The sequence below is a fragment of the Fistularia commersonii genome, chromosome 16, assembly GCF_037954325.1.
Source record: "Fistularia commersonii isolate RoL2024-O1a breed Wild chromosome 16, RoL_Fcom_v1.0, whole genome shotgun sequence".
Classification (NCBI taxonomy): domain Eukaryota; kingdom Metazoa; phylum Chordata; class Actinopteri; order Syngnathiformes; family Fistulariidae; genus Fistularia; species Fistularia commersonii.
In genome coordinates, this window is record NC_141299.1 from 7206374 (window position 1) to 7232403 (window position 26030).

General features: G+C 38.4%; 2 protein-coding genes across 4 annotated transcripts; one reads left to right on the forward strand and one right to left on the reverse strand.

Annotated features, from left to right (window-relative positions):
- The first annotated feature begins 4672 nt into the window (after nucleotides 1-4672).
- On the forward strand, nucleotides 4673-15348 carry mef2b (myocyte enhancer factor 2b). Of its 3 annotated transcripts, none has more exons than XM_086161858.1 (9): nucleotides 4673-4776; nucleotides 8100-8172; nucleotides 9545-9748; nucleotides 9879-10007; nucleotides 10365-10554; nucleotides 11168-11316; nucleotides 11561-11675; nucleotides 12216-12324; nucleotides 13609-15348. In XM_086161858.1, the coding sequence occupies exons 2-9, from the start codon at nucleotides 8119-8121 to the stop codon at nucleotides 13910-13912; spliced, it is 1254 nt and encodes a 417-aa protein (XP_086017984.1). In that variant the 5' UTR covers nucleotides 4673-4776; nucleotides 8100-8118; the 3' UTR covers nucleotides 13913-15348. The 3 variants fall into 3 exon arrangements, with proteins under 3 accessions (XP_086017984.1, XP_086017987.1, XP_086017985.1); XM_086161861.1 differs by having other exon boundaries at nucleotides 9879-9941; XM_086161859.1 differs by lacking the exon at nucleotides 4673-4776 and adding an exon at nucleotides 7856-7989.
- A 1757-nt stretch (nucleotides 15349-17105) lies between these two features.
- On the reverse strand, nucleotides 17106-23342 carry tmem161a (transmembrane protein 161A). Its single transcript, XM_086162258.1, has 11 exons — nucleotides 23237-23342; nucleotides 22684-22787; nucleotides 22516-22599; nucleotides 22291-22382; nucleotides 21794-21950; nucleotides 21097-21312; nucleotides 20795-20938; nucleotides 20283-20396; nucleotides 19989-20163; nucleotides 19770-19866; nucleotides 17106-19391 (listed from the first exon to the last, which is right to left on the reverse strand). Exons 1-11 carry the CDS (start codon nucleotides 23237-23239, stop codon nucleotides 19099-19101), a joined length of 1479 nt encoding a protein of 492 aa, XP_086018384.1. The 5' UTR covers nucleotides 23240-23342; the 3' UTR covers nucleotides 17106-19098.
- Between the last annotated feature and the right edge of the window lie 2688 nt (nucleotides 23343-26030).

A 26030-nucleotide genomic window follows, 5' to 3' on the forward strand; every position in this document is an offset into this window, starting at 1 on the left:
TCACAAGCCTTTATGACTGGAAATATTATTGTCTGGTCCTTGAAATTCGGAGAAGATATGTTATGACATCATTTAAAAAAAAAGCACCCGGCCCAATTATCACACGACTCAAGTTTTATGTGGAAAGTTTAAACCTCCAGATAAGCTTGGGTCAAAACACTCAGCTCTTTTACTTTTCCAAGTTTGTAGACATCTGTGGGGTATTCAAGAAATCCTGATTTAGGGAGAGTCTGTGTGTTTTCACAAGTTCCATGTTCCAAGTCTTACAAATTTATATTAGAGTTCCGTTCCATGAATATGGCTCACCTGAGTCCCTACTTACACCTCGGCCTAATCTGCCCAGGGGCAGGCTAATGTTAAAGCTTAGTTTAACTGCGTGACAAACAATATTCACTAGATATAAACAGGCTCCAAAAAAAGTTCTGTCAGGTCTCTCTACATGTACCTTTCCTTATAGAATATATTCCAGTTAATTTTCACAGTCAAAAATATTATCAGTCAAATAAACTTACTACACCATCATATAAGATCCAGCTCCAGGTAATCAGCATAACATGAAATACAATTAAAAAAAAAGTAATTTCTCACAGTGCAAGCAGGTGTGTAGCCACTGAATAAGATGATAAATAGATCCAGTGGAGTTCAGTGATAATCCATCAACTGTGTAAGCAGAGTAATATTAAAATGATTAAATTAACTAAGAAATACATTTCAAGAAATACAATTCATTATAGACCCTTTATCACTTTCTAATTTGGATTTTCTCCTCTTTAGGAATCATAAATTATTATCTTATGAAGACTCCAGAATGATTTCATAATGTTTTCAACTCTTATAAAGGTCTCCAGGTATTCCTACTTCGATAGATCAGTGAAGAATAAATTAATGCCAGATACTTTGACATCCAAGAGCCTCAATCCCTAAACCAGTATTTTGCCAGTATAAATGCGTTGTTTTTTTTGGAAAGATGGCCGACAACATTATCTTACCTAATAATTTTATCTTCTTCTATATCTTCTTTTCTTTTCCTTCCTTCCTGACATTGCATTTTCTATATGTGGACTGACTTTTTGGGCTTCTTCAATGCTCACTGAATGTTACATATCCTGACTGCTCCAAGTCGCCTGGAGTTACCAGTGACCAGACACAGATGATTCATATTATTGGAACTAGTTGAGCCTTAAGAGGGAGTTGATGTTAATTCAGAAACAGCAATGTCCCACCACGCTTTCTGAATACCCGCAGGTATTATTCAGTGAGAATGAAAACCCTCAGAATCTCAGAAACCCTGAGAATGGACTTTGTATTGAATACACAAATAATTAGGATCTAGCTGTTACAGTTGGAAAAATTTGTTATAAATGCATTAACATACTTTATGGGGTTTCTATTTATGTGTTTTTTTTTTCTGAGGGGGTTTAATGTGGAAGTGAACAAACAAGTGAGGACTACAATAAACAATATATGAACTTAAAATCAGTGAGGATGCCAGCACAAAACATGCCGACTAAATAAAGAGGTTAAATAAAGTAACCGGTGAACACTAAAGGTTAGTCTCAAGAAAGTGAGAAAAACCACAAAGAACTGAAATAAATGTGAGTACATTTCAGTACATGAGGGTGGGCAGGGGGCTGACTGAACTGGTTCAGGAGTGATCGTTCAGACAGGTGTGAAAAGGCAGGAAATAAACATGCATTGTGGGAGGAGATGAATTACAAAATAAAACAGGAAATAGTCACAAATAAAAAACCTTTTCAAAGTAAAACAGAACTACCAACAACTAAAAAAAAACTAAGAAAATACAGAGAAATTGTGGGATAAACTAATCAAAACCCCCAAAAAAGGATTTGATGATGAAAAAAAATCAGAAGCAAAATTTCCACATTTGTATTCAATGTGGCAGTGAACTTGGAAATTGTGTTTTTTACATAGCAAATGCCTTTTCGGACCTTGATGATTTTATTTTGTCTTTCTCAATTGCTTTAATATCTGATTGTAAGGGGGCTAGATCTTTGAAAACATTGAATTATACTTCAATTTTGCAGTGGTGTTTAAGAAAAAAGGAAGGTATAATCTTTATTCTGTTGGAGTGTAGATAAGACTGTAGCTATAATTGTACACAATGTGAAAAATCGCTCTCACACATGCAGGCTGACCATGGAGGCTATTTCTGAATCTGTCAGCTTCGCCACATGCTCTAAAAGAGTCTTGGTATAGCTTGTCGAAAGCAGAAGTGAGAAGTTTCAGGAAAGTGAAAGAAAAAAAAATGGGCTCTGCCATTGCTGTCAGTTTACATTTGCAAAAAGCAAATGTAAAAGTTAGTGCTTCTCCTTAATGGAGTGTTGGCAATTTAGCCTGCAGTCAATCAAATTATAAAATATTTTGGTGAATGAAGAGTGTGCTTGTGTAAACACAGCTCTGTGGAACAATCATTTCCCCTTAGCTGCAGGTGATTAGCTCACTGTATTTACAGATGGGGGGTTGCGCAATCCTCTGTGGTGCCAATCCTCATGAATCCTGGAGGTGAAGCCTGAAGAGTCTGCGAGATGTTGCTGACTATTGCATCAGATAGTTTGAGATACCTCTCGGGATTACATGTGGTGTGGGTTTGTGCATACAAAACCTCTTGTGCGTGTGTGTGTGTGTGTGTGTGTGTGTGTGTGTGTGTGTGTGTGTGTGTGTGTGTGTGTGTGTGTGCAAAAGAGAGAGAGTGATAGAGAGAGTTGGAGAAAAAAGTTTGTCTGCACGCTTCCACACTGGGATCTATGCTGATAAATTGTCACTATTTTATTTTTAGAGGTACATTGTGTCACATCTCAAAAATAGAAAATAATGCAGCTTGAGCAGTGATTCGGTTATTACCTCTAAATATACCTGTTATACTGAAAGCACTTTAGCTTTTCAAGGTCTCTCTTTGAATTTTTTTCACCTTTTCTTTGGATATCCAGTCAAAATTATTTCCAACTCTTAATAAATCATTCACATTAATTGTGTCCTTGACCTCCAAGAAGCTTTCTTGAGTATTTGTTGATAGATTCAAATGGTTGTTAATCAAACTTTTATTTGGCACCATGATCATGCTCATTTAGATGGTCCTTTAATTAGTCCCTATCTATAATAAAAGTTAAATTTTTTTATCACGAACAAAATAGCACCACCAGTTGTAACCATGATGTGGAGTGCAGACTCTCTATGTCAGAGATCGACAGCCATTCATCAGTTGTTCTACTGCATTCAGCTGTAAGGGACCTTGAGTGAGTCCCAAACCAATAACAGCATAGCACCACTTCTTTAAATATTTTATCAGTTTCTACACATGTGAAAAGCAAAAAGATTCCCTCTCACACAAGAAAGAAAGAAATAAAATTTACAGTGGAATGGCTATTGTTCTGAAGATGACAGCTTTGCCGTAAACACCTGCCTCATTCTACATTTTCATGTACACACCATGTACACACCAGTTATTTAGTATATATTTAACATCCTTGATAAATGTTAACCCTTCAGTCTGTAGAAAACCAAAATACACTAAAGCAGAATGACATTCTTCTGACAGTGTAACTCTCCAAACCAAGGTACACAGCTTTCATACAGGATCTGTGTACAAGGCAGAAATCCACAGAGTTTTGGATATTATTGTGAGATTGTTCTGAAAAACAAGACGTTATCTTGCTGTGTTGCTCTTACTCCCTATACACTCATCCAAAATTCTGACGTCACCTTGTGGAAAATAAACCAACAGGTGGATATCGTCACAAGTAAGAACCTCTATACTCATTATATGAATCAAGCTTGATGACCCAGCGAGGGTTCTTGACATGAATCACTGGATATCATAGTTTTCTGAATGGTATCTCAGACTCACAATGAGGCTGGCACATATTTTAACACTCTTTGGGTCTGCATTTTAATGTGGATTGTAAAAAGCCATAAACTTGTGTCACCTAACATTTCATATCCCAATGCAAAGATTCTCAAAATAGATTTGGGGCCCCTTGAAGGATCATTGTCAGTCATTGTCAACACCAGAAATTGACATCTATTCATCACTGTTGCAAAGAATATGTGTGTGTGTTTGTGCATATTTATGTAAAAAAAATTAAGACATATTTAATACATTTGATATCAAATGCATTTTTTGAGTGGAGGACATGCTTAATTATGAGCAAAAAGTGTGTGTGTGTGTGTGTCATTATTTTCCTATCGCTTTTTTGACTGTTTTAAAAGCCATAAAAGTCAAAGACCCCCCCCCCCCAAAAAAAAACACACACACACACGTACACGTACGCACGAACAATCAAAGTAATAAATAAGAAATTCCTCCCAATATATAAACATATTCACAAGGGCAGAGATCTTTGAGAACATCCCAGTCAAATGATCACTTTGTATTTTTATCTATGGTTAGAGTCTTTACAAACGACTGCGTGAGGCACCATCCAAGTGCCTCCTGATACCGGAGAGAAAGGGGAAAAATAAAAATAAAAAGGTGCAACTTCTGCTCTGAACTCGGCGCTCAGCCTCCTGTCGCTGGTCGGTTTGCGGGCGCAAGGGGGAAGGCGGAGGAGCGCGTCCAATGGCGCGACCAGAGAGGCGGTGTGCGGTGACAGGGGGAAGGGCTGCAGCAGCCAGCTGTTGGAGGGCAGCCCTTCCTCAACTCCATCAGGTGATTATCACTACACATCCACCAGCAGCAGACCCCTGCCTGCGCCCGGAACCCCCTCCATCCGAAGCCAGCAGGGCAGAGGCAAAGGCAAAACGCAGATCGAGCACCAGGTGAGATTGTTTTTTTTATTTATTTTCAAGTAATCGTGTGTGTTTGTGCCAAGTCGCAGCGACTTGTACTTGTACTTGTACTTGTGTGAGTACCTGTTGCTGCGTTCTTGCACCACGCCGCGTAAAGACGTGGCTATATTCAAGAGAGATGCTTGGCAACTGGAAGAGAGACGGGCTATTCTTAATCAGACCGTTTTGGAATGACGTCAGTGATTTATTCGGTCTAATTATCCGCAAATACTTTTAAACTATTTTTTATTCGTTTATTATTTTTTATTCAGTGCATGTTGCGTAAAACGACACTGCCACACTCGAGTATTGAAGCAACTCATTCAGGATAAAAAGAACTAATATGAGTAAAGAAAAAATATCTATTCTTAGTTTATTACAGACAGACAGATAGATAGATAGATAGATAGATAGATAGATAGATAGATAGATAGATAGATAGATAGATAGGTAGATAGATAGATAGATAGATAGATAGATAGATAGATAGATAGATAGATAGATAGATAGATAGATAGATAGATAGATAGATAGAGAGTCACACAGACAGACAAACAGACAGACAGACAGAGAGATTACCCATCATCTTTACTATTGGCTTTGACAGATTATTAAACATTTTGCTTTCCTTCATCCTTAGAGAGCGGATGGACCGGACAGCTTCTCCGCTATTTATCATAAATGTGCTTCACGCTTTCTTGACAAACACAGAATCTATTTCCACCATTTTTAGACAGATCAAATGTTCATGCTCGTGCCTGCCTGTACTATTACTATTCTGGCTCTATCAAAAATATCAAGGCAATTCAATTATCTCCTGTTAAAATTAGACAAATATTTCCTCGCCATTGCTTTGCAAAGGCCCCCGATGGTGCACATGAACTGTCTGACCCCAAGTCAGACGGCCACAACCTCCATAATATATCTTGCAAGATGTCGTTTAAAGATGTAACTTGTATTCTTCACAGAATCTTGGCTGAAACCTCATTCAGCAGCTGCAAAGTGTAACAACCATGAACACACAAGGGCTTCCTCCTCTTAAAGTGCACTTCACATCAGACACGAGTCAGTCTGACTGTCCCATCATTCCTTTCACCAAGGTTACGGCAGGATTGATGTTGCCCAAGTTTTCCATCTACGCTGTTGGCCTTCTTTCGACATTTCACCTTCAAACAGAAAACTTTCTAGCTGTAACCACAGAGATTAAAATGACAGGCTTAGAAATTCAGAGCCTAATTTACACTGCTGCACTTCGGCCTTTTAGCTGAGTCTTGTACTTTTACAGGAGCAGCTACATTTCAGTGCATGTGGTTGATTCCACCATGTTATCGCATATTTTTCTACATCAAATATTGCAGCCATGTGTTCATTTATTTTAGAAAAACTTACAAGCTACAATATTTGAGAATGGAACACCACTCAATCAGACCCTCCATAAAGCCAATAGCAATACATATGCCCTTATATTTTCTGTCTTGTTCACATGAGCTGTTAATTGCAATCCTGGAGTCATCGAGATGATGAATCAATGGTGTTATTAGTGGGTGATAAACTTGTAGGGTCTCCATGTGACTCACTTCTGAGAATGTGACTGAAGTAGGATGCTGAGGGAGTTGCGTATTACAGATGTCATCCTCACTTCCAGGCTCTGATCATCACACCACAAGGCCTCTTTTCTCCACGATTAATCTTCACGATTTGTGCCATCTATATTTTTTCAGGGATCATTTCCTCAAAGAGCAGGTGGTATATGGTAAAGCATCCAGAGGTTGCAAATATATTTGGTCTTAGGTGAGTTCAAAAGCTCACGATTTGATCCATCTAAATAGGGGCTGAAAATGTTTGTCAGGTGACATAGTAGCTTATCTGAGAGGAACTAACCTCAGAACCTTAAGATAAAAAGCTTTCTGTTCTGTCTAAAACCCATATCCCACTTCCCTCAGTCTTGATCAGCATGCCTTGATACCAGGTTAAATTATCTCACTACTGATGCCAAAATAAATGAATCTGAAGAACAGCTTGAATTGCTACATGCAAATGGTCTTAACTTTTAAACTCTGGGTGTATTGGCCAGCCCCATGCTAGCCCTTACAGTAGAGGCAATGTTAGCGTTTATCTCCCCCTGTCAGTTTTGCGGTTTGTCTTGTCTTTGTGGTGTATTCTACATGCTGAATATCATAGGACTTTATAAGGTAATGATAAGGGCAAAGAGGTGGATTCCTCTAGAAATGCCCAAGATGCCTGTATGCCAAGCCAATAATGAAGGACGGCGGGCACTTTAGGGGTCGTGGGAACTCAGGCGCCATATCCGCTAAGACACCATCAGGAGGGACAAGTTACTAAAAATAGAAAAAGTCTAATACATGTCTGATTCTTGGGGGAAAACCAGTGAAAAGTCCTTTGGGCTTTGGCGCAGCACTGTTTGGTCAAAGGAATCAGACCACCGCTTAATGCCATTTGACTGATTACGTGCCCAAAATGTAAAAGTAAAAGCTTATTTACGTTTGATTAATATGCAGTGTTGTACATCTGATTTCATGTTTTTCTTCAATGCCAGGCTCTGTAAACCTCAGCAGGTCAGATGAAGTACAAGGGGGTTTCTTAACCGAGGCAAACAGTGGATGTGAAGTTCAAAAATGGACATTCTCAAGAAAACTGCAATCCATCCATGTCAGTGGCTTCTGCCTGTCCAATGTTTTTGTAATTTCTGACATGCATGAGAGAGGAGTGGGTGGCTTTTAGTCCCCGCCATCCTTCAAAAACACACCGTTTCCCTTCTACTGGAAGGGTTAAGCTAATGGCTGCCGAGGCTTTAAATGGAGCTATCAACTGTATTTTTAACCCTGTCTCTTGGGGCTGCGCCTTGTAGCCGAGCCCTGCCGCTGGCCCGAGGGTAACCCAGACTGTGGCGGTGTCAGACTGTGAGGACCGCTGGCCAGCAAGGGCCACTCTAACTTTAGACCACATCGCCTCATAGTGGTAAAAATAAACAGCCTGCCCTTACCAAGGGGGAAGGGACTCGAGTCACTTAAACTAAACAGATGAAAATTTCCCACCAGTTTACATGAGCTTGAAGTGACATATTGCTGAACAGGACAGTTGTCAGATTCTCTAGCTGAGTTATGAGTTTAGTCATTAACCATTAATCCAACTGGTACTTCGAGGAAACGTGTCTCAAGAAATATGTGTAACGCAAATTTCATGGTAGGGGCATCACACTAGTGGGTTTTGCACTAACTGCAGAACTCGATTTATGAAATAAAGGAGACATATTGTTTTCTGCTGCTGTAACATAGTTACATCTTATTTTTCAGGTGCCGTGGAGCAGAAAAAATGGGAAGAAAGAAAATACAAATTTCTCGAATTCTGGACCAGAGAAACAGACAGGTGAGTTGACATTTAATATTTTTTAGAGGTAAAACTAAAGAAGACTTGACTTCTGTTAAACATTGCGAGGCCCCCTGTCTCCAATTTTATCTGTCATATCACTGATGTTGTGACCGCAGCTGGAAAATAAAGGTGGATAAAGACGATGATCATTTTCAACCACTGAGTTGCTCAGCAACTTATCACCCGTAATTAAAAATGCCAAATATCTCAACAATGCTGCCTTTAAATTATTGCTGTTGATGTAAACTAAAAATCTTCAGTTGTTTGAAAGCAAGACATCAGGTGTCTTATTTTACAGCATATTATGAACTTGAAGATTTTCCAAATGAGAGACATGTAGCTCCACAGCTGTTTGTTCATTATTATTATTATTATTTTAGGATTTAACAGACTTGATGGTGAGTTTTTAGGGTAAATTGGGAGGATTCCCCACCATCGGCATCATTTGAAAAAGAGGAAGCAGCGTGTTGACGGCACGTTGGGTGATCTTTAAGCTCTGCACTTTTGCTGTTATTTCATTCTCTTTAATGATGATGACAGATTTTCTTGTTATGAACTGGACCTGCTGATAAAGATATTATATATGTCCTGAAGAAAATGTATATAAATATACTTCCTCGTCAGCAGTGATAGTTACGATTTGGCTATGCACTGTTATCATAGTCATTGAGTATTCTTTATCCACAGTGTTTTATTAGGTGTCTTTGTGTATTTAACAAGAATTTTGTTTTTAGATGTTAATGTGAGAATTGTCAGATTGATAGATAGACAGGTGAGCTGGTATTTAATATTTATTAGAAAACTGGAGGAGATTTAATCTGTGTATATTGTGAGGCTCCCTGTGTGATGGATGTATGGATGGACAGACAGATAGATGGATAGATGTACTTTATTCATGCCAAAACTGGGAAACTATAAGGGCAGCAGCAGCAATACATCATCTAAATCACAAGAAAAAGCATTTTTTGTTGCTCCTTCAAAAAAGCAATTTTGTCTAACTCGGCCTAATTTAGTCTTATTAGTTTCTGGATACTTCCCAACTTTTTATGATTTATTGATTCATCTTTTAAGGTTTTTGCTTATTTCTAGGTATTTCAAATTTTAAGTTGCTATGTTAATGATTAATATCAAATTAATGTTAAATTTCAAACCTACTATTACATAGTGCATGACACATTTAATACCAGCCATAAGTATGGGGGTACTCATTTTCACTCTATATCAGCCCTATTAATACATTCAAATGACCAGTTTCAGCGTTACAATTTAATTATAATTTTTTTTCTACACAATTTGTATTCAAGAGTTTTGTCATTTCATGTGATGTTATGAGTTATGTGATGCAAATATCCATTTCTATGTTACGCAGGTGACATTTACTAAGCGTAAGTTTGGCCTGATGAAGAAAGCATATGAGCTGAGTGTGCTGTGTGACTGTGAGATCGCCCTCATCATCTTCAACAGCACGAATCGCTTGTTCCAATACGCAAGTACAGACATGGACAAAGTTTTGTTGAAGTACACAGAGTACAGTGAGCCACATGAGAGTCGCACCAACACAGATATACTGGAGGTACAGTATGTCCAGTTTTACAATGAAATCAGGATAAGTCAGGAGTCATCTTGATTATCAAGCTATTAAAAATTTTTTTTTTAAAAATTGTTAGATTAAAAAATTAAAAAAACTTTGTGTTTTGCATCAGACTCTGCGCAGGAAGGGCCTTGGGCTGGATGGCTCTGAGCTGGACAGTGAGGAAAGCATGCAGGTGGCAACAGACAAATATTCTCACAGTGAGGGCATGGATCTCTCCGTGGCCCGCCAGCGCTTCTATGTCAGTCCACACACACCTCCACTGTTGCACATTCATCACATCGGCACACAAACACAAATACACTCATACATTACAAACTAAAGTGAGCTATCAGAAGATATCTAAGTCTCGAAACTAACATGCTTATATTTATTTGCAATTTGTCTGCTATGATCAATCCACACGCCCTGTGTTATGACCATTTCTTTCAGTTTAACCAATTGTTGGCCTCCTAATTAGAAAATCTTGCAATAACACAAACATACTTTTATCAAACATTATCTGTGAATACGATACAAGCTGCTTCTTATTGTTTCAAAAGTTTCACTTGTTGACACACTTAATTTGGATTCATTTGGTCATTGTTTGACTTTCCAGGCTCCATCTCTGCTCTCTCCAGAGGCCCAGTTTTTTGTGTCGGCAGGCTGTGAGAGCAACTTTCCCAACTCTCCTGGATCCAGTATGGCCTTACACAGACCCCCAGGATTTAAATCTTTGAGTTCCAAACCTGGATCTGCAAGCCCTGCTGCAGTGCACTCACATCCCCCATTCATGTCTCCACACACAGGTGAGTGAAGAACTACTGCCACTGTAATATGGTAGTCACACTTGTGTCTTTAATATTTTAACAAGAGTGGACAGCCATATGCAGTTATAAATAAATGTAAAATGCATAGATATAATTTTCCATTAAAATAAGTTGTTTTTTGTATTATTTATTATTTATTTGTGCATTTTTTTTCAAAGCATATGTGGGTTTTTTCACTTCCCACACTTGCTCGTTGCAGGTAATACTATTCATATGTGTAAATGCCATCTGCGCAGCTCGCGGTGAATCAATAGGAAGTATTGTTAGTGTGCATGTGTGTGCATGCGTGTCTAATACAGTCGGTTTATTTTGTGAAACTGGCCTTTTCACCACTTAAACCACTTGTACGAGTCCTTCACAAAAACATTCACACCTGTTCATCAAGTTTACTTCTTTTCTGGTTTAAAATTATAGAGTTAAAGAAATATTCAATTCAAACAATATTTCTTCAAGCCAACAGTACACCGAATCATCCCATAATCCCCAAGACTGCCTTCACCTTAAATTGAGATAAAAACAAAGAAGAAATTGTTGGTGGGAGTGAAACAAGCTTACAGCACTTTTCACTTCCTGCTCCTCTCTTTCACAACAGGTATTGGCTACTCCGTCTTCTCCCACGGTAACTTGAATAGAGCTATAGACATGAAAAGCCCCCCTCCTTTGAACCTGGGTATTGAGAGCCTTCGAGGAGATGCTGCTAATCAGGGCCAGGGGGTCACGCGTTCAAACCACAACCCTGCTGTGAGTTACTCTTATTACCTCCTTTGGCCCACACCGGCAGATGTCTGTCAAGCTAACATGCACCTCTTACACTTGAAGGCCTATGTCACATCTGAGTCAGTTCATCAATAGCCGCCCGTTGATCAGTCATTCTACATGCAACAGCATGGATTTTACCACATGCTTACTCTTCTGGCTTGAATGTATTGCACACATTAAATCCAATATGAAATCTCTGTATCATTATATTTTTCCTAATGATCAGAAAGGCTTCCTGTACCAGGGCTTGCACAGCAACAGCTCAATGGTTGCCATGGGCAAAGCAGGGCTGCTTGGCCAAAGTCTGGGTGCTTACAGTCTTTCATCTCCTGGAACCTCAGGTAAGTATTCCCAAACTCCCAAAACCCTTTGGGAGTTTCCACTCATCTTTTTCAGTTTCCCGAAGCATAAAAGCAGCAAAGTGTTTTTGACCTCTTGTAACCAATTGGTGCGTTTTAGTTTTTTCAAAGGATCTTATGCATTATTTGCATGACCCTATTTTGGAATTGAAGGATTTGTACACGTTCCGTTGCATGTATGGCTTAAACAATATGCATTTTACTCTTTTTAAATTTGACTCTTTTTTTACATGCCTCTCTTGTCTTTTCTGAAATATTTATATTTTAGAAAATGGTGAAATATTTAACATTTTAAGTTATTGAGATGCAGGTTTATACATACTTCGCATCTGTCTATAATTTACAGTAGTTTAAGGAAAGCATTATTTAAAAAGTATACAGTCCCAAACTGCATTGAAACTATTTTATATGAGGTCTTTAATACAATTGATATTTCTTCAGTGACCTCCACATGTGAAAAGGGTGAATCATTCATGAATTTAAAATTAAATATAAATATTTCTACCTCTATGTCTCTTCAAGAGTGCAGCCAACCTGGTTTTTACCACTCTGTCAGTCTACAGCGAGGAGCAGGGAACCCATGGCAGCCGCAGCCTCCCCAGGAACACCCTGGGAGTCATATAAACCAAGAGTAAGGAAATTAATATTTTGTTCATGACAGAAACATGTTCAGTAAAATCTTCATCGGGCTCAAAGGAACCCTGAATAATGTGGTATTATATATGCATGTTGGAAATATCATTAAGAAAAAGATGCAGAAGAAGTTGAACAATCCAGTAGTTCACAAACTGGAATACAACACAGTTTGAAACATCAATGGACTACATGAATATAATGTATTCAGTCTTCCACGTAATATATCATCATAAAGTCTGATGAATATGCACTGAACTAATAATTATTATGAAATTAATATTTATGCGTTTGGATTACATTTCGATGAATAAAGGCAAAATATGCTGAAACATAAGGCTTTCTTTCTATATGTAGAAGGAATATAAGGCATTTCGTGGTGCTGGAGCCAGAGAGATTGCCTTTGGAATCAAACATTCCTGGTGCCTCTTCTTAGTGTGTCGAAGTGCTGTTGAGCAAGATGCTGAACCCCTAACTCCTCTTTTGGTGCTGATGGACGGCAGCTCACGGTTCCATCATGGGTTAAATGCCGAGAACGTATTTTACCACAAAGATTAATAAAGAATAAGTTATTATTTTCGAAATCCCTCAGCAGAGAGCTTCACAATTCTAACCTATCTCAGGAACTACTCTTTGATCCCAAAACGGACAAGTAACAGAATTTTACATTTTTCGTTTTTGGTTTCCAACATGCATAGCCCTCTTCTCTTTATTATATGAACCACATGCACACATTTTTTTATTATCAAAATATAGTGCTAACTCACAAGCACTAGAAGCCTTGACAAATTAGATAAAAAATGAAAGCAAAATCATGACTGAAAATCTGACAAATAACAATAGAAGTGAGAGTAATAATGATAAGTACTTTGAATAATTATAGATAAGTCAAAAATGGTCAATTTTCTGGATAAAATGCTTGAAATATAAAATAGATGTACAAAGAATCTCGCAGGATTTTGTAAGAAACCATCTAACAGTGAGATTACTGAAGGCTGGATGCAAGATCTGGCTTGCCTTGATACTTCACCTTTCATTGAAACAGAATCTTTGCACCCTTAAACACAAAAAATGTACTAATTGAAGAAGTTCAACAATTGTGACTCTAATATACACCTGAGATGCATGTTTTCTGTTTGCATTATGTTGTCATTCATAATGTATTCGGGTCATAAATGTGTCCGAATCAGTATTTGCAGCACCTCATGAATTCAAACTAAACCTGCTGCTTGTTTGTTCTAAACCCAGTTTCTTTTTGTCTTGTTGTTCTTATAACATCCAGCGGGGGGTGCTCCTTCCCTACTCAGTCCTGCTCCTCACCCTCTCCACATCTGCCCTCCTTGAATCTCACCATAAAATCAGAGCGCAGCTCTCCTGAGCACATGTCCTCACCTGCATCCCCTCCTCTTCACCACCTCGGGCAACATTCTCCAATGAGCAACGCCGATTTGTCTCGACACAGCCCTCTAGACACCCGCCCAGCCAATGAGACCAAGGAGTTTCCCAAAGCCGGCTTCCCACAGGATGGAGAGGAGGGTGTTCCGCTGCTGAGGGAACTAGAGATGACTGAGGGCTGGCAGAGATAGCTGGCTGCTGCAGTCCAGCACCAGCTTCCATGCAAAGAACCAAAGCTCTCTTAATACGCAAATGTAACACACCTGTGTAATACATCATGGAGAGAAGAGAGCGACATGGGGTGTTTGTTTTTCTTACCCATTCATCCCAGACGGGGAAGCCTCTTTGTCTCCTCACACAGAGCTGGTCTCTCCTGGGCAATGAAGAGTTTTCTCTGTATGTTTTGACGGATTAGCGTTTTGTTTGCTTAGATTTAGATTTTCTGTTTTCTAAATAAGGCGATTCAAGTATAATTTGAAATATATTGCTTTTATGACTTGAAAAATGTACCACAACAGCATAATGGAACCCACTTAAGTATGACAAAATGTACATTTTGAATAGCCTGAGTAGTTCTCTGTTTGCATGCGGTGTGAGGACAGTTGTGAAACTACACATCATTGAATTGTGTTCACCACATTGGTTTAAATTTTACAGCACAAACCAGAAAGTGGTGTTGAATTATCCGCTAAACTGACCCAGCGTTGCAAGTGAGCACTTTTGTGTAACGCTTTTGCTTTTAGAAACAAATTTGTGATACAAATCACCCCATGCCAGATCAGATTACTTTCCAGCAGAGCCTCAGCTTCTGCTAAGGAGATGAAATGTGCCTGTACACTTGGATCAGTGAGACTCAGGGATTCACATTAAAGTTCTACTTTTAACTTTTAGTGCTTGTAACATCATCATTGTGGACAAGTTCAATTTCAATTAGCTCATTTAAAAATTTTTCCTTCATTTACCTTGACAAAAAAAATGTTTGGCTGTTTTGTCCAACGACATAAGTCCATAAGAGCCTAACCCTAATGTCCACACCTGCCATATGAATACAGTGCGTTACAGGTCAAACGGAAAGGTTCATTTTATATTTTGAGCGTTATTGAGTCATGCATCCAATTTTTTTATCTATGATACAAATGTATGAGAATAGATTTTATTTTTCAATTTATTTTTCCTTAATCCAAACACAGCCAACAGTTCGGGTTTGCCTTAAGTTTTATGCCTTAATGGGTATTAGCTTTCTCCCCACAAGAGGGCAGAGTATTTCACAAAGTATGGAAGTCCATCCCTAATTATTGCAGGAAATGAATTAATTTCCATGACAAAACACTTTGAAAACATTTAACAAGTAAATCTTAATAAGAGAAAGTGAGATGTGTGCGTGTATCTGTGTGTGTGTGTGTGTGTGTGTGTGTGTGTGCGTGTTTTGGAAATACTGCTGTGGATTTTGTTCTTTGAATGGCTTTGACAGATTTTTTTTGTCTGCTTTACTAAAAGAAGTGAGTTTTGTTTTATTTTGTTTTGTTTTTTTTATCTGACTGCAGGTGGGATTCTTTTTGAATAAAAATGGATTTGATTCGTATATTTGCTTTGGCTTGTTTTTTGATTTTCTTCTTTTCATTCCCCTTTTTTTATACAGATGGCATTTCGTTTATAATCTTTGAGGAGAAAAAAGAAATTGTGATTCTTGTGCACCTGCTTTTTTATTCTAATGTGTGTTCAATCCAAACACAGATGAAATGCTGTCCACTGTGTAGCTATCAAGCTTTCATGTGTCAGTTTATTTAGAATTATTCACCTCTGTTCCATCTTTTGAACACACAGACTCCCTCATTATCATGTCTGCCCCTGTCAGGCAACTCACCATGTAGCCGCCCAACACAAAGAACAAGACGGGACCACTTAAAAAGCCTGGAGACCTTTATGTCTTCAAATAATTCATTCAGTACAAAAAGGCTCATTTCCACAGCTGGTTGTCTCACACTAACTAAGCCCAGAAATTTTCTTATGCTACCCTTGTGAAGCGTTTGTCTTACTATTTCAACTAAAAGCCAAAGGAGAACACAGAGTAGTCAGGCCCTGCCTCGCCGGTCCACCTCTGTCGTCTGGCCTCCCTAAATGAAAAAAACACTCTGACTGGGGTCATGTCTGGTCTGCTCCCTTGAGATCAGTCGGGTAGGACATGTCTGGGTCTTGTGCGTGTGCGCGTGCTTGCACATACACACACACACACACACACACACACATTTTTAGGTTTCTATAGCAACTGCAGCAAGCCACGGGTCCCTGACTTGGCCTGCCGTAGTCAAGAGAGCAGAGTGTTGGGGGCCTGCAATCTGCAGCCTACAGCAGAGGGAAAAATTAATATGATTACATAGATATGTCAACTCTGTCACCTTTCACTTCATTAGACTGGACGACATCCCGGACCTGTCAGCGGCTCAGAGAGGAACACAGCTTGACTGGTCAAGCTGGGTGAGGATGTTGCTTCAAATGTGGGACTTTCAAGAGGCTGCTCAATTATCTTTAAAGAGGAGAAGAACACACTTTTCAGTCAAGGTTGCTACATTAGATTGACAATTTGTATCCCCATTACATCTAAAACCAACTGAGTATGTTTTTCCACAAGTGACATAATCTTGGCAGAAATCAGTGCGAATCCATCAAATCATTAAAAAGGAACTTGTCATGTGTACAAAGCATTGAAATTTCCATTGAAAAATAAATAAATAAAACTTGAGAAGAGTGCTTAGGCTATGGTAACCACAGTTAGATAAATGAGCCATAAAAAATAACTCAAACATCCAAGCAATTTAAAAGTTGCTATTTTAGAAATGCAATTATAAAATAGAACCTCTGTCAGTGTTGATTCAGTAACGATAACTACTGTCAATCAAATACTTCTCAAACAATTCAAAAGGCTTTGAGAGGCTGTACTTAAACCTTTTTATCAAAAAGAAAATAAATTTACCATAGAATATAGTTATTATTTTAATCTATCAAAAAAGTTACATCGGATTTTAAAAATAAATCAAAATCATCTGACTGGGAACCTACATTTCCACTGGACAACATCATTAAAAATAGTCAAATTGTGTGAAATCCTGCCTCTTCCAGTCATCTATCTTTCAGAGTGAGGTAAAGGCAAGGCTCAACTGTCCAGAATAGATTTCTGGAATCATTTTTGTAGCTTGAGATTCTTCAAACAGCAGCGCACAATTTATTCATATATTTCTCTCTCTATATACATATATCTATGTAGATATATATATACATATATATATATATATATATGGATATGTGTGTGTGTGTGTGTAGTGTATGGTGGTGCCATCTTGCTTGCACACTCCCAAGAGGAGAGCAAATGAGGTAGGATCTTGAGTCTTTTCTTTATTTTTTATTAAATCACACCAAAAAACACACTATACTGATGTAAGAGCATTGAATTAAAATATACTAAATACATGACACAACAAAACAAATGAAAATAATATTGAAATTGCAGCATCTGTATCATTACTCAAGAAGCAACTTGAGGCAACTTATAAATAAATAAATTATATTCATTCAATCAAAACTGATGGAATTTATTTCTTGCTATATCTAATACGTACATAAATGACTAGCAACGAAAACTTTGAATTAAGACATTGCAACTAAAACTACAGCTCAGGAGTGTCTGAATTTAAAACAGATTTGAATAATAATGCATCAAAGAAACCATCAGCTGTGTTTCTAAATACTGATGTGGAAGTAGATTTATTCCCTGAGCTCATAGGCACTTAAACATTTAAGAAAAAACCCAAAAACCACAGTTCTGACTGTTACGCAGTCAGCTGAGTTAAGAACAAATCCATCTTAGAAGTTTTGTAACTAGCTATACTAGTTCCACTAAGCAGCATTTAACAATGTTCTGTTTTGTTAGGAGTAATTCTGATTGATATGGGACCTCATTTATTAAATTATGCATTCCATTATGGTCAAATGATACATTCAAACAAAAAAAACAGGATGCTTATATATATAAAAATATTCTTATAGAACACAATGCACTGCCATGTCCTACACTTTAAAATCACAGGCCACTGGGAAAGGAGCACATTTGGAGAACGCTCAAAGATGATAAAACCATGTTTGAAAATATTCATTGGCAAACATGAATCTGCTAACCGATGATTCCTCACCAATCACGAGGACGGAAAAGGAGAGAAAGGACAATAGAATTATGCATCATTACACACATGTAACACTGCAACAATCAGACTAACAAAATTGTGGCAGCAATCCGTGGCATCCTGACATTTGAGGAAGGAAGTCTGACAGGTGAGGGTGAGATATCCATGTATTCAACACGGGCTTTGTTTGCACTATGATCAAAAGATAATGACATGGATTATGATGATGACAAAACACCTGTAACTGAAATTCACTATTTACGTGCGAGATGTGACAGGAGACTGGAGTGGACAGTTAACATCAGTTGAATCTCCACTGCGCTTTGTGGGCAGCACAGCTTAGTCATTTTTACTGCAGCGGTTTGACAAATACAAAAACAATGAAATAAAATAATAGGTCAATATGATACGCAAATGACAAAAGGATATTGTTAACAACTACTGACATTTGATAAAGCAGTTGATTTGGCATAAAATACTGACCAGATAAAAAGTTAACGGTCCTAACCTCAGCGCTATGGTGGAAGGATTACAAAGTAAAAGCACTAAGATACTGAAGTTTCGAATTATTTGATATGGGTTACCTTAAGATTTAAAGTAAAAGCTTCTTGAAAAGTCATGGCTTACTGCAGGCACCAGTGCATGCAGCACTGAGTGTGTGCTTCTAATAATGCAGACCTATATTTGATGTTTTATATGAAGCTAGATTGAGAGTGACATTATGCAATTCAGTTTCAATTCACCATCTCACCTTCTGCAAATGTCCTTTTTCTCTAAAAAGTTCAGACACACTGATCAGATACTCTGGAAGACAGCAGGGTCTCCTGTGCCTCTTTGAAATATCAAAGTTTGTTTAGCAAAGTGTCACACGCTTTACTTTCATTCATAAACAAAGGCCCCTGAACATGCAAAAGTCTTGTCTAAAATTGTTTGGCCTAAGACAGTGGAAGATGACATGTTGTCTCTGTTCATTAAAGGTAATGATACCAGAAACCTGCTGGTCTCATAGTCATGGGGGAAAATCCCAGCAGACAGCATCTATCACCCATTAACTCTTGACACTCTTGAATTAAATCTTCTGTTGCATCCAAAACTTCAGTGCAGTCAGTCTGTTCGTAGTCATAATGGTTAAATGACATTTCCAATGTAGTGTCTGAGGCATCCTGTGCTTCTCCAGTCCCATTTCCAGCTGTTTTCTTCAATTAGTTTTGCATAAGGTACTGGTGGAAGTAGATGCCAAACAGAGAGCTGATTACCTGGCAAGCGGCCACCCACCAGGTGAGGAAGGCAAAGAACCCCCTGAAGAAGATTGGAGTGAGTACGGACCGCAGAGCAGTGAAGGTCTCAGAAAGACGTGCTACTGTGGCCTCAATGTCTTCCTCCATGTCCTCCATCCCCTCTTCATCTTCATCAAGACTGCCGGGCAGCACGGGGGTTGCTGTTGGCATGACCAGTGCTGGGGTCACCCTTTCATCTGTCGACCAGGAGAAGTCCCCTGGATGGTTAGAAGAGCAAATGGGTATATCAAACACTGAATTTGAGGGAATAGGAAATTCCAGTGAGCCTTTTCGACCCTGCTGTTCATTGTGTGTCTGTCTGATTAAGATGGTCATTCGAATGTGCAGTGCAGAGGGAAATTAGTTGTCTTGAACATTAATGGTAGTAAAATTGGGCACCAGAGAATGCAAGAGAACAATCTGCACTACTACTTTGTGTTCATTGTCAGCACCATGACAAAAACCACATGCTGCTTAACGGTTAAAACATGGAAATCATTTGACAGCAGTTTATCTTCAATCACTGTCTCCATTATAAAAGTATCCAAATGTTAAATATAAATGTGTTTATACTGATGAGTTTTTTTAAAACTTACCCAGGGCTTTGAGCGCCAGTGTGGAGAATAGGATTAGCAGAATAGGAATTAGATACTGGAGAGTTACTACAGTCAGGTAGCAAAACACACGTGTGACCTGAAAAAAAAGGCAGTTGTGTTAAATTTTAGTTTATTTCTACCAATACAATCGTTCTCTCTCTCGCACACACACAAGCTTTTGCATGAACACACTCACACCACATCGTTAGAATATCAGACCTTCCTTTGAATGTCAATGGCAGCTATTCGTCCAGCCTCCTTTTTCATTTGCTCCACCCACTTCTGAGCCAGGTTGAGATAGGCCTGTAGATGGTAACGCGTCAGTGCTAGCCGCAGCACACATAGACCCACAATAATCCAAAGGCGCATGCTGTCAAATGCTGCACTGGGTACTCTGCAAAAGAACAGTCAAAATCAAGAAAAAAAAAACTGATGCGGGAAGATGTCGTGGCATTTGTTATCTCTGAATATCTTTTCTTGAAATGACTGAGTTAAGTCAGTATATGCACCTACAGTGTGACAGATGTTTTCCCAAGGGGTGCATTTGCAAGGAAGTCTCTGGCAATGGGTTTCACCCACAGAATCAGCACAATGACTGGAGACAGAAAGCTAATGTGTAGCAGGATCCTGAAAGAACAAATTCTTTATTACTCATTATAGCTAAGGCAAAAACTGGAGCTGTGCAATAAATCCAAAAATATCCCTTAAAAAAACACGATTTACTTTTTTCTACTTCGAGATTAATTTTCCTGGTTAAAATATGTTATAAGCTTTATTATAGATATCTGGATAAAAGAATATTAAAAGAACAATTCAAATTTAAGAATTAGGAGCTAAACACTCTAAAACTGTTTACTTAAATGGGTCAGAAGACAATGTGATAGAAATTTAGATTAAGCCACTGTCAGGCTACTTGCATCTGGCATCTGAGTTAGAAGATACCATGATATGATACGATATGATATGAAATATACATAAATATGACTGATAAACTTTCTATGGTGTAAAACTAAACCCACACATACTGGATAAGCGGGCGGCCGGAGTTCATCTGTACAGAATCAAGATGAGTCTGAGCAAGCCGCAGTCCAGGGAAGGCCAGGAGGGCACCGATGTAGGCGCAGATAGCAGCCAGTCCAAGCTTAACCGTCAGTTTAGTCACTGGGATTCTGAAATGAGTAAATTAATATTTCTCAGGTCTGTTACTTGGTTATAGAAGGCACTTAACCGAGATAGTGTTATTTTGTGAATTTGTTGAACAGAGTCTAACCATATTTATGTAAGACAACAATGCAGTATTCAATTAAAAACTTTCTTTGATACTTACGACCATTGGGCGTAGCCCTGCTGTTTGGCAAAGATTTCTAAGTTGTCAAACAGGCTGGCAAAGCCCGACTCCAAGCCAAACTCCAGGTAGTCCTCCCGGACCACCAGCACGAGCATGGCCACAAGCAAAGACAAGAAGCCAAATGCAAGGCAAACAGAGCGCTCACCGCCCTCCTCAGAGCAGAAGTAGTAGCTCATAAGCGTATGGAGAGCTTTTCTGAAAACTTTAGGTTAAATGGAAAAAATACATAACTTTTTTTTTTTTTTTCTGTTTTTGAAAAGGCCAATTCTTCTTCACCACTTCCCTCAAACATCATTAATGATAGCATTTGATCTGGAGTTTTCCACATTTTAAAATGAAAATTGCAAACCAGGGGAAAAATAAATAAGATGTTATAAATAAACCAAGAAAAATATAGGAACATGACTATCATTTCCAGCCAATGAAAGTGACAGCTGCGGATGCCCAATTAAGTGGGCTTAAAGATGACCTGATCATCATGAAACTTAACTTTTTACCTTTTTTTGAGTTGTGAAACTTATAATCAAAATAAAAATACAAGAATATTCATTATTATTGAAGGTGAACTGAGTTATCACTGTTTACCCCTGTCATTTTAAAATACATTCACAATTTTTAATAGTTAATTGATATATAGGAAACATTTGTGCTGTGGTATTTAAAGCTGAAAGGATACAGACTGAAGAGAACAGTCAAGACACACCAAATGGCTCCGATATTAACTTCTTTGCTCGCATCTACCACACTGTAGTAACACTCAGTAAAAATGAAGACGCCTGATGCATAGACTGCAAAATCTATCAGCCACTGGTACTCCAGGAAAAAACGCAGCACTGAGGACAGAAACAAGGATGGAAATGTTATTCGTGCATCAAAGAGTGAGACAAAGTTGGGTAACAAGTCTTTAATTTAGTTAATAAACGTAAAGAACAAATATGCAAATTTTAAAAAATAAATAATATAACAGTAATATCAAAAACCCTACATGAAATAAAGATTTTCTCTAAAATCAGCAAAGAATCACTGAACTTTATTTTGTATTAATGATTATAAAATAATAAATCAAAAGTATGAAACTATCTAAACTACCTGCTCTAAATTAACCACTCTACTTGGAGTAGTATTTGTACTTGTTATATTACTATGATATGGAGAGAGCAATGTTTGTATTACCAAGGGCATCAATGGCATTGACGGGCGCTTTCTCCAAGTGAAGGTCGATGTCCTTAGGCACAGTAAGAGGCTTATTTTCTCCATTTTGTCTCCTGCAAGTAATGCAAGAAAATGCAAAATCAATATTATATGTCACAGAGCAGGGGTATAGTGTGTTGCGGGACGGGGGTTCATTTATAATTTTGCCATTGTTGTGAAATGCTATCTTGTAACACCACCCCCCACCTGTCTCTCCTGTTTAGCTTGGGCATCTGCTTTCCTGCAAGCGCGCACAACTCTCCTTCTGATGGGTGTTTGAACCGGAACAAACTGAACAGGATGAAACCAACATGTGAGTACCTACTTCGGGTATCACCAAATGTTTATAATCCTGACAGGAGTATGTGGAATTACCTTCCATTGCAAAGAAGCCAGCGTGCAAAAGAACAGTGTGGAGCCATTCTCTGCATAATGCTGGCAGTCAGCAGACTGACCACCAGCTGAATTCCCATCAGCGCCTGTCAGGACAAAAGGCATAAATAAAAGGTCTTAAGACTATTTCATGTTTGACAATCATTAGACTTCGACAATGTCGACCCTGCAACCACAACAGTGAACGAGTATTTCCATGCAGGTTCAGTAGTCCTTTGATAAGGTTTCAAGTTTTTTTTTAACTACACTAGTTATTTTACAAATCCAGCCCACAACCTGCGAAAAAGAGGGGTCAATCAACAAGCTAAAAGTAGGATACGCTGAAAGGCAAAGCAAAATGAATGAAAGTTGGCGAATGGCCATCATGCTAAATATAGATCGACTTCAGCAGCTGTCAATGGTGCTTCTGCAACTGCTAGCTATAGATAGCATTAGCAAAGTACCTCTTTTAGCAACTATCGCAAGCAGACCGAGGTGCCGTGGCAACTGTGCGGTAGTATATTATGAATAAAACAGAAACTGTAAAAGGAGTTACCATCTTTTCCTCTGACAGACAAGGTTGAGATAACCTGCAGTATCTCCTCAGCAAACAGGGTAGACAGCTGAGGAACTCACATGTAAAGCTTCTTCTTCTAAAGGATTTCCGGTCGCACTCACAGGAAATGCTGCCCTCTACAGAGGGAGTACCCGGATGTAGTGTTGCCTTCTATTACTCGCAGAAAGTGTGTAATTTCCAATTACGGCCAGACGCTGCAAATGCAGTGAGGTGTCGTCTAAACGTCACGTCACAATCTCAAAATGATTAAATATGCAAACATTTGCAAATATGTTCAACATCTGGCATCTACAAATAGAGAGAAGCCAGCTTTTTAAGGTATTGTTTCACATTCCTGACATATTAGAATTAATATTTTCATCCGTATATGAAGTACCCGTGTCCACGGCTGTAAGAAATGTGATGGAAATACAGCCACAGTGTATCGAAATCTTCACGGTGCCTTTTTTTGTTGTGGCTTTGTTGCTCCTGATAAACTTGAGCAAAAGTCACATAGATAGAAGTTTTTTTTTTAATACTGTATGAGTATCAGTTCTGCCTGCATGGTCCCAAATCATGAGGAATGGACAAATAAGACCTCAAGCTGCACTCAAAGCTGTAGTGGGTAAGTTGTGTTTCCATGATATCACGATATGATTCTTGAAGCATGTTGATTTGGTATGTTTATTACAAAATTGTCTAATGAAATAAGGAGACGTCAACCTTCTCAGACACATTTTTAATGCTGTGGCAAATTTTATCATTTTTTTCTGGCAGAATTTCCACAGCAGCAGAGAACATAGCTTTCTGTATAGGGTCTGTGAATGTAATACATATCTTTAAGATGATGTCTATGACATTATGATAGCCTTTTTTCTTACTCAGCATAGGAGTCCCCTCATAATTTATTGCCTACCCACAAAAAGTATGATTCTCTGCACTGGATCTAAACAAAAAGCAGAAATCACATTAAATCACATTATGCCACATTTGCTGAATCTGATAAGGCCAGTTCTCATAGCATTTAATACATTGCATTTTTGATGATTCTCTTCTCAAGCTTCAGAGGATCAAACTGGTACAGATTCTCAGAATGACTCGTACATGTGCTTGCTTGTCATGTCTCAAATCATAGGGTTTATGGTGAATGATGCAATTTATTGTCACTAGGCACAAAGTCTTTAACACCTCTGCGCATGTTCTTTATATCGTAAAAGTTCATTTTTGATTGTAACTTTACAATTTATTTTAAAAAGCTCCCCCTACATCCACTGAAATTTTGATTCTGTTTACTTAACTATGCAGAAAAAGGCAAAATTATGCATCATGTCAGATTAAATGGCAACAAGAAACATAAACTTACTTTGTTTAAGGGAGAATTTAAGTAGTTAATCATTAGTCCTTTGTCAATCCCCGCAGGGAAATTCATTCTCCGCAATCAGGCCATCATGGATGAACCATGAGCAGTAGGCTGCCATTGACCAGCGGCAGGGGAGCAGTTAGGGGTTCAGTGTCTTGCTCAAAAACACTTCAACACACTAGGAGGACTCAAACCACGAATGTTCGGTTCCACAGACGATTTCTCTACCTCGTGCGCCTCACTGCCCTAAGGTTTGGCAGTTTAAAACTTGTGAATATGTATGGACTTATGTGTGATTGTAATTCTCTGAGGACAATATGGATCAGGTATTTCAATATCATGCAGCCTGTCATGTTTATCAATCAACTAATGTTATGGGATGGCATCAGCCTTTGACAGATCCATAGGTACTGTCATGTGTTTGCCGTCATGAAAACTTAAGTCAATGTTTTACATGGAAAATGTAGGTGAGTTTGTAGGATCCTTGAAAATGATTAAAGCACATCATTTGAGGTGAAAACATTTACAAAACATGTTGAAAGTTGAATGAGCAAAGCTTTTGAGGGAAATAAAATATCTCCAGAAAATATTGAATGATCTTATTCTCGTGTCTTAGAAGGGATCATAAAAGTCATAGAGGAACAGATGTTGTAATTTAAAATACATTTCAAAAATATCTTTATTTCATACTCTTGGAAAGCGGTTATACAAAATGAACACATCTGTGTTTTAACACAGCACAGTCTGTTTTGAATATGAAAGACCAAGAGAAATTGAAAACATGCAAAAAGGAAGGCCCTTCAGCTCATCTCTAATTAAAATGGGAACGTACATCTTCCTTGTTCTTCTTCAATACCCCCAGTGCACCTCAGTAAAATCCTTCTAATGATAATCTCAGTGGTTCATGCCCCCACAATCATGTGTCTTAACATGTCATTGGATAAAAACAAACATTATGCAAATTGCAGAGCTTAAAGTCTCAGATATGCTTTTCTTACTCTGCTTTGGCATTAGTGCATACGGACAGAGGCATAAGGTGTGGGGCGGTTAAAACTCAAAGGAGCGTTGATATAATAATTCATAATCTGAATGTGTAAGTCTTTCAACCTGTAGACAAATTTAACTTGTATCAGTTACTGATGTATCATAACATACAAGTCTGAGATTATTATCAGCCATGAAGTGTTTTGTGTAAATAAGACAACACCTGTGGGAGCTCTGCTACATGTCTCCTGTGCAGTATGCTTGGTCACTCAGGACAAGAATGATTGTTATGAAGCACACACACATGGAAACACCCAACCATACTGCCCTGTGCGTGCATTAAAATGTCAGCTCATCCTCTGTGAGCAGAGGCCTCCATGCCTCCTATAGTGCACAGTGCTCCCAACAGCATGCCCTCTGAGGATCTTTACTCAAAGCATTCACAGTATT